Genomic DNA, 9,142 nt, shown 5'->3' with positions numbered 1-9,142 from the left:
CTTTAGCTTTCCTTTAAAAACTAATCTGCAAGAAGAGGGGGCAGCCTATGAGGCTAAGGATGCTAATCAGAGGTCATCTCATGATTTATTTGTCAGGGAAGTAAGCACTGTTCCCAGCGTTAATTAAAACAAACGATTACAATTACTAGGAACCGGTTAAGCTGAAGCCAGGCTTAAGACTTCAGGAAGCATCTTAATTATAATCTCCTGTTGATGATGCCTCAGGCAGCAGGTACGCTCAAGAACTTTATTAGGAGGCCCACTAATTAGGAGGCTGAGCCTGCTAACCTCTAATTGTGCAATTTGCAAATATTTTCTACATCACAACATCTTGTAACTCTGTGAATTATGTTCCATTAAAAGTTATCGCTCGGGGCTGGGGATTTAGCTCAGTGGTAGAGCGCTTACCTAGGAAGCGCAAGGCCCTGGGTTCGGTCCCCAGCTCCGAAAAAAAAGAACCAAAAAAAAAAAAAAAGTTATCGCTCAGCCTCGGTTTTCTTGCATTTTCCTGCATCTCTTTTTGGTTTGTTGTTGTTTGTGGCTCTGCAGATTGAACCCAAAGGCTCCCGTACTAAGCAAGCGCTTGGTCATGGAGCTCCATCCCCAGATTCTTCTTCCTTTCTGAGACATAGTCTCACTCTGTAGGCCAGGTTGGGCCTCAAGTTTCAGCAATCCTCCTTCCTGCCTTTGCTCTTACATTTTAAATGAGGAACTGGTAACGAGGCAATATATTTTCATTGGAAACACCATCTCATTCCTGCCATCCAGTAATAAAAAGGCTCCTGTCTTTGGGGACCATTACTGGTGGAGGACTGTCAAATGGAAGGACTTTTGTAAATTTCTTTTCTTGTGGGCAGGAGGCTGCAGGGAGGGACAGATAGTCTCTCATCCCGTAACTCTGACTGACATGGAACTTGCAACGTAGACCAGACTAGCTTTGAACCCAGAGATCTGCCTTCCTCTGCCTTTCTGGTGCTGGGAATTAAAGACATGTGCCACAATCCTCAGCTCTTTCTAACTGGAGCAAGGTAAAGGGGATGTCAATGTCCCTACCCCCTTTTCCAAAGATCTGAGGCAGGGGCTTCATCTCTGTGTATCCAAAAGGATGAAGTTCAGGTTGTGTGAGGACACTTTAAAGGTCAGCTAATTGGCAAGACAGCCCGGCTTTACAGGAAATGTCATCCACAATGACCAGGGACAGCAGAAAAGGCCAGCGGCACACATGGCCATGTGGGCATTTACCCCATCAAGGAGTTTATCATCAGACCAAAAACTACACCAAGACTGCCAAAATCTCACCAAGCAGGATGAGGAAGAGACAAGTGAGAATGTGGGCAAGGAGCAATCCTAGTATAGATTTCATTTAAAAATGGCTCAGTGAGGGGGGAAATAATGTAAAGAACACTGATTGCATTAGTAGTGGACCTTTGAGTTCAGCAAGGATATTTTAAGTACTTGGAAAAAAGCTACAGGTGGATCCAAGGAAATCATGTGAGATTGTGTTCTTTTTGTTTTAGACAGGGACAGAAGTTTCTCTAGTCCAAAAAGTCTGCAACAATGTATCTTTTAATTTTTTTTTCTTATTTTGAGCAGAACATTCTCTTTTCTTTGGAAGAATTCAGCTTTGCCCACGGCCAAAATTCCTTTACCAGGAGGACTTTTTTGAAAAGGCATTTCTGGTTCACTACTACTTGAAGTAATTTTTCTATCCCATTTTAGTATTTTTGAAGTTAAAAAGATCATGTTGATATCTTCATTTAGGAATTTTCCATCTCTAATAAAGTTCAGTGCTGTCATTTTTCCACTGGAATTTTCAGTGTTGATTTTGGTAATGCTGGGTTTGCCATATCGTAGGAAGTGATCTTGTTAGATCCTGTGTGTGTACTTCAACCCCAATCATCTTCTGATAGTCTGAAGCTGTATCTAATGCCCCACTTTGGCAGGCTCATGCTATATATAGAGAGAGTAGGGTCAGTGCACAAAGACACCACTGTTCTTCCCGTTCATTTCTCACACTGACTACACGTACTGCTGGAGGTTCATTACTTGCAGACTTTTAGCCAGCAGTGTTGACCTTCCCTCAGGCTTCATACTTAGAGAGCTGGATGTGCGGGCACAAACCCCCAGCACCTGTGACAATGCAGCAAGGAAGACTGCCACATTCAGTCAGCTTGGTCTGCAGACCAAGGAGAGGCTAGCAGGCAAGACCTTGCTCAAAATATCAAGTCCATACTGGCTCGTCAAGGAGTCTAAGGAAAGCTCTTTCAAGTGTGAAGTGACATCTATATCCCAGTACACCGTACAATTGCCTGTGACTGAAATAAGTCTTTAAGGAAATACTTATTTTTACTATCTGAGACGTGTGTGTGTGTGTGTGTGTGTATGTAATTTCTTTTTTCCTTTTTTTGAGCCAGGCTCTCAGTCTGACTTCCAAGTTTCGGTTGACAGGCATGCACCCCCACACCTGGCTCTAACTGGATGATTCCTACTGGAATTCATAGAAAACCGCCACTAACAGCAGTGCCCCTTCCTGGTGGCCGTTTTAGGAAACACTAACAGCAGACTCCTCTAGAGTGCTCAGCAGCAGCAGCAGTCCGTCCAGGAGCCAGCAAAATGAGGCGCGGCTGGGCTGTCACCAGCACCCGGTTCCCAGAACGCCGGAGCTTGTCCTCCGCAAAGCTTGGGCACCTATCCGAAGGGAGGCCAGGTGGATGATGCAGGGCTCGACCCGTTAACCTGCTCTTCAGCTCAGCCCCGCCCCTCTCTTTGGGCCCCGGCGAATTCAAATCGGCTCCGCGGAAGGGCAGAGCACCGAGCGATCGATCGCTCCGGCCCCGCGAGCCGCCATTTTTGGAAGGTGGGAGGAGAAAGGCGGGTGGGCGCGGCGCTTGCTCCGCGGGATGCTAACTGGATTTGGCGGCTGTCTGCAGTACGCCGGGGCTAGGGCTGCACGCTTGGCCGGCGCCCTTCCTCCGGTTGCTTCTCCGGAATGAGGCCTCGGCGCCCGCGCGGGACATCTCGGTTCCTCCTTAGAGCGTGAGTGCGGCGCGCGCGCCCTCGGCTGTCAGTTGGCGCGCGCTCCCGTCGTCCCTCCGCGCGCCCCCGCCGCTCCCCCCCCACCCCCCTCCGGGTGCTCGCTCGGCGCAGACTCGCTTGTTTGTTTCTGCAGGAATCCTAGGAGAGGCCGAAGCCGCCGCGATGCCGGGGAAGCTGAAGGTGAAAATCGTGGCCGGTCGCCATTTGCCGGTGATGGACCGTGCCAGTGACCTGACGGACGCCTTCGTGGAGGTTGGTTCCTGGTCCTGCCCCTCAGAGCACGGGGTGCGGAACCCTGCCCTTCCCGCAGTCCCCGGCTCCGTGGAGGGATGCCCGTCCGCCCCCAGCCTGTGGGATGTGGCCATTCGTCCAGGACAGGTCCCGCCGCCAGGCTCAGGGTGTCCCCCGAGGTCAGGGCGTCAGTCCGACCACCTGCCGGTTCGAGGCGTGGCCGCGGATGTGCTCGCACGACCTCGTTTGCGACTAGGAGGTTAAGGGCCAATGCTGCAGTAAGTCCCTCTGGGGGCACCCGCAGTCCCGTGGTGCGACTGCATCCAGCCCCTACCCCAACACTGTCTGCATCATCAGTGCAAGTCACACACAACAGCGGCACTTCAGCTGCCCTTGTGTAGACTGGTAGGGAGATGAGCTGTCTCGGGGTAATTTATTGCCTTGAGGTAGGAAGTCAGTTAAGTGCCGTGGATTTCAATTGCAAAATTGCTATTTAAGTCTAATGATTAGTTTAAAAGTCATGCAAATTAGCGCAGGCCTACTGTCCGGAAGTTAATAACTCAGAACCTGAAAGAAGCCAAGGAGAAATTGTAATAAAAGTTGACATGATGAGGCAGACCATTAGAGCAATAATCATTTGGGCTATTAATACTTAGGTTCAAAGACATATCACACTATACTTCTACTCAGTATATTCCCAAACGTTCTAGAACCCAATTAACTGCAATTCACTCTGCTTTTTAAATTTTTACTTTTAAGGCATTTGTTGAATTCAACTTCATTTTTTTATTGGAAAAAAAAAAACCAACAACAGAAAAACCAAACCAGTTTGCTCTTGGCCAGATGTTAACAGAGATTTAAAGACATCTGACATTGTATTGCCTTTTGGGCAGCCTGGAGAGTGATCCACACAGCTGATACTCATCGCTAATATGTGCCGAGCTTCATGATTGCCACGTTTATGTTATGGACTTTTAAATCCTTAGTCCTCACAACAGAGCTGCTAAGAGTCATACCCCCTTCTAACAAGTTAGGCGGTGTAGTTCTACGGGTGGGAATAATGTGCCTAAGATTACCTTGTAATCTCCACAGCCTAGCAGCAGTCTCATCTATTCTACGATCCCTGCTTCTAGACAACATGCCGAATGTTCTGTTTGAATGAGGGAACTTAGTTTGGTGGCAGAGTTTTAAGAAACCTTTCTAAGGTAGTAACAGATGAGCTGAGCCTTGAGGAGCACTCAGGATTTTTCAGACAAAAGAAATGGCAAAGGCACAGACTTTGGTAAATGGAATGAGTGTTCATTAAGCCATTGCAGTGTAAGGTGTACCTGGAGTAAAATGTGGGAAGGGGAGTACGGAGACGAAGCTGGGAAGGTGGGCTGGAGCCAAGCCTCTTGTTCTATATTCCCTTTGTAAGTGGGAGAGGGTTTTCAGCAGAAATGAGATTCTTCTTTATTAGGTTGTCTATAACGAGTCTGGCCATGATGTCCTGAATGATACTTATTTTATTCTGAATGAGCATGATATTTATTTTGTTCTGGAGGTAGAGTTTCACTAAATCGTCCTAGCTTCTGTTGAGATTAAAATCCTAGGTCAAGCCAGGCATAGTATACACACTTAATCATAGTGTTCAGCAGGCAGAGGCAGGTGGATCTCTGAGTTTGGTCAGTGTGTTCTATAGAGTTCTAAGGTCAGCAATGGATATATAGATTCTATGTCAAAACGAAATAAAAACCATAAATAAACCCTTTCGGCCTCCATGTTCTGAGTAGCTGGGATTACAGACACATGCCATCAAACACAGCCCTTTTCCATAGGTTCTGATGGTTGTTTGCTGGGCCTTGTGCTGTTTTGGTCTAGCTGGTGTATGTATGATGATGAACAAGATGAATTTGGTTCCTGATTTTAAGGAACTTTTTTATTTTGGTGACCAAGATAGACATTTTAAAAAGTAAAGAATTTACAAAGTATATGTTACAGATTAGGAAGCAATTGTTATAGGTGCCATAAGAAGATACAGTGGAGAATGATAAGGATTATCAGTTTTAGGTTGTGAGGTCAGTGTCAATCAAGCAAACACCTGTTGGATGAGAGGCATTAGCTCCTGAGAGACTATAGCCTGTGTTTGTGTGAAAGGATGAGGGCAGGTGAGAGCTGGAGGAGACGGTGTGCTGTGGGGATGAAGGAGCGTGTAGGTGATGTCTTAGCCAAGGGAAAGCAGAGAAGTGTGAGCCACGTTTGGAGAAATGACCAAGTGGCTGATGGTGCAAGGCTTAAGAAGCCATGGCTAAGACTTGAACTTTATACCTCCGGTGGTAGCTCTCATTGAATGGTACTTTAATTGCAGTGTGCTGAACCCAGTCTCTGTAGTTCAAATAACATCCCCGCATGGGGGATTTGGTAATGGAGAGAAGTGGATGCATGCCAGAGCTATTCTGAAAGTAGATGAGAGCACTTGTTGGTAGACTTGAGCCAGGGACCAGGCACAGGAGAACTAAAGGGAAACCCTAGCTTTCTGGAGTAGTCAGGTCATTTTCTGGAACTGCAGGAGGATAGGGATCGACTGAAAAGACTCATTTTTTATTTGGACATGTTAGGCTTGAGATGCCTTTTAACAGCATTTATCAAAGAGGCAGTGGATTTGTGGCTATGATGTTAAAAGAACACCTTGAGTTTAAGGTGGGGCCAACTTGCTCAATCCTGTGAGATCAACTACCCTTTCATTATGTTTTATGGTTGAGCTTGGGTTAAAAGTGCTTCAATTCAATTAAAACCCTTTAGTAGAACATATTTTTTTTTCTTTCCTTTCCCGACCTCCCCCTTCTCCCCCCCACCTTCTTTCTTTCTTTTTTTTCTTGAGACATGATTTCTTTGTGTAGCTTGCCTGCTCTGGAACTCACTGTGTAGACCACTGGCTTCAAACTCTTGACATTCACCTGCCTCTGCTGCTCAAGTGCTGGGAGTAAAGGTGTGCACCACCATACTTAGCTCTATATTTTGCTTTTTTTAACGTAATCTTTGTGTAAGTGTATTGTGATACGCGTGTGTGAGCGTGTGTGTGCGCGCGTGCGCGCGTGTGTCTGTCTGTCTGTGTTTGTGTGTGCACAGCTGTACACATGCCACAACATGAGTGAATATAGAGGTCAGAGGATAATTTCTAAGAGTTGATTTTTCTCCTGTCAATTTCAGGGTTCAAATTCAGGTTGTAAGGCTGTGTGGCAAGGTCTTTACCACACACTGTGTGACCCTGTATCACATATTTTGAAATCTATCTTGAGACATAACCATAGAAAATATAATTTATCTATACTGTTGATAAAATGGGCACAGAGCTCAAATAGGACACCAGTTTTGTTTTTGTTTTTTTTTTGTGTGTGTGTGTGTGTGTGTGTGTGTGTGTGTGTGTGTGTGTTGAGGTACTTGTTCATTAGTAGAAAATGGGAACTCCTCGGGTTGAGTCATTGGCTAGTTACTGAGCTCTGGTATAAGACAGTGCAGTGGATGCCAAGGGCATAGTGATAAAGACAAGAATCTCTGTAGGTAGGAGAGATAATGTATATGTAGTATAATTAAATAGTGAGGTGGATGGTGATACGGACTAGGGAATGTCTCTTGGGGATAAGAATTTCACGTGGAAAGACAGTTGCATGGTTTTGAGCTTTGTCATTTCAGATTCTGCATTGCTATTGGCCATCTGGTTTCCCAAAACAAGCTGTTGTAGAAAATATTTAATCTAAATCGGGGCCTTTTACCCCACCTTTGATCATTCAGTTCTCAGGTAAAGACACACACACCCTTTATCTTTATAATAAGGCTTGGTCAGCACTTTAAAGCTGGGCAGACGTCTCCCCTCTGAGCTATCATGTCTACTTCCCTGCCAGTAGCGCACAAAATGCCTTGCTAGTTCCATCTGGCTGTTCATGGCTGCAGTTGGCCAGCCCTCATGTCAAGGTTCTTACCCCATGGCATCTTCTCCTCCCCACCATTTTCTCCCCACATTCTCCTTGTAGTCTCTCCTCAGACCCCAAGCCTGGGAACCAAACCCTGCCTATTTCCTGCCCATCTCTGGGCTGTGGGCATCTTTATTTAACCTGTTGTTTTAAATTAAGGAGCAAGGTCATATTGCTCCTTCATCCCTGGGGCAGCCAGGCTTTAGGGACCAGTATTTAGCATTACAATGCACAGCAGAAACAAAGCTCAGCGACTGGCAGCTCACTGCTGCAAGCAAAGCTCAGTGACTGCAGCTCACTGCTGCAAGCAAAGCTCAGTGACTGCAGCTCACTGCTGCAAGCAAAGCTCAGTGACTGCAGCTCACTGCTGCAAGCAAAGCTCAGTGACTGCAGCTCACTGCTGCAAGCAAAGCTCAGTGACTGCAGCTCACTGCTGCATGCAAAGCTCAGTGACTGCAGCTCACTGCAGCAAGCAAAGCAGTGCTCATTTGATGTCATGGTTGTAGTCCGTCTGTCTGTTGTTGTTGTAGATAGTCGGTCAGTGTGTAGTCCTGCGCCTCAAACTTGAGGCTGGCCTGTTTCGGTCATGAAGGTAGGAATTACAGATATCTGCCTGTGTGTCTAAGTTACTTTTCTATTGCTGTGATGATATACCATGACCAAGGCAACTTATAGAAGAGACTGTTTATTGTGACTTACACTTTCAGAGGGTGAGTCCAAGATGGTAATAGAGAAGTAGCTGAAATCTCCCATCTGACCTACAAACCTGAGGCAGAGAGAGACTAACTACAATGGTGACACACCCAGTGACATACTCTTACAACAAAACCTTAGCTCCTAATCCTTCCCAAACAGTTCCAACCTTCAAATATAGAAGCCTATTATGGACATTTTCTCTCAAACCATCCGATCATGCCTGGCAATAGCTGTGGATTCTGAAAGTTATAAGGATATTAAAACCTATTACAAGGCTGGAGAGGTTGCTCAGTGGTTAAGAGCAGTAAATATTTTTCCAGAGAACCCTGGCTCAGTTCCTAGTACCAATATGTCATTCACCAATGTAATTTCAGTTCCAGAGAATCTGATACCTTCTCTTGTCTCCAGACACTAGATATTGCATGTGGTGTGTAGATATCCATGCACACAGCATACACACACACACACACACACACACACACACACACACCCCTTATTACAAAACTTTGATCTATAAAACTGCTTTAGAGTCTAGGTATATTTCCTTTGAGATAAAGTCTTGCTGTGTAGCTCAGGCTGGCTTTGAATTCTCTGGATCTCTAAGAGCTGGGATTACAGACTTGTGTCCCCTTGAGCCTGGCTTCTCCTGTGACCGTTGGGCTATTCAGAAGCCATAACACGGCGGAAATGAGGCATGTGGGGATTTTGCATTGCAGGGCACCTAGTATTTCTGAGTCTTCTTATGTACTGCCTCAACTTCCGCAAAGCAGGGCTGGAAACTCTCACACGTGCTGTGAGGCTGGTGAGAGGGCTCAGCAGGTAATGATGCCAGGCCTGGCTACCTGAGATCTGTCCCCAACATTGTACGGGGCGGAAGGAGAGAATTGACTTCCAAAGAATCCTCTGACCTTCATAGGTGCCGGACACACACAAACATACATATATACATAAGGAAATAAATCAGTTAATTCATGCAAAAAAGAAATTTCTAATACTCAGTTAGGGGCTGGCCCTGTCCTCTAACTTGTTAGTGCACTGGGATGTGTCCTTGAAAGAACTTGATGTGAAGAGGACATTTGAAGATGGGGTGTGGTGATTTACTTCTTTAAGAGGCAGAGCCAGGTGGACCTGAGTTTGAGGCCCTGGTCTGTGTAGGGAACCTGTGCCAGCTCGAGTTACATAGTGAGACTCTGTCTCAAAACGGTCATCTGAGGAGGATGCTAAAGGAA

The 9,142-nt window shown here is 46.1% G+C and overlaps 1 protein-coding gene across 18 annotated transcripts in view; it reads left to right on the top strand.

Annotated features, from left to right (window-relative positions):
* Positions 1 to 2,836: 2,836 nt before the first annotated feature.
* The window catches only part of C2cd5 (C2 calcium dependent domain containing 5), an 86,433-nt gene continuing 80,127 nt past the window's right edge, over positions 2,837 to 9,142 (top strand). For 15 of the 18 annotated variants that reach the window (XM_032905381.1, XM_032905379.1, XM_032905374.1 and 12 more), the window contains exons 1-2: positions 2,838 to 3,036; positions 3,170 to 3,288. In XM_032905381.1, the coding sequence (XP_032761272.1) occupies positions 3,199 to 3,288 (90 nt within the window). In that variant the 5' untranslated portion in view covers positions 2,838 to 3,036; positions 3,170 to 3,198. Of the gene's footprint in view, positions 3,037 to 3,169; positions 3,289 to 9,142 lie in introns of all 18 variants that reach the window. The other 3 variants (XM_032905389.1, XM_032905384.1, XM_032905373.1) reach the window with 2 other exon arrangements.

The sequence above is a fragment of the Rattus rattus genome, chromosome 6 (assembly GCF_011064425.1).
Source record: "Rattus rattus isolate New Zealand chromosome 6, Rrattus_CSIRO_v1, whole genome shotgun sequence".
Lineage (NCBI taxonomy): Eukaryota > Metazoa > Chordata > Mammalia > Rodentia > Muridae > Rattus > Rattus rattus.
Note: the sequence above shows the minus strand (reverse complement) of the source record. Positions and strands in the feature narration are given on the sequence as shown.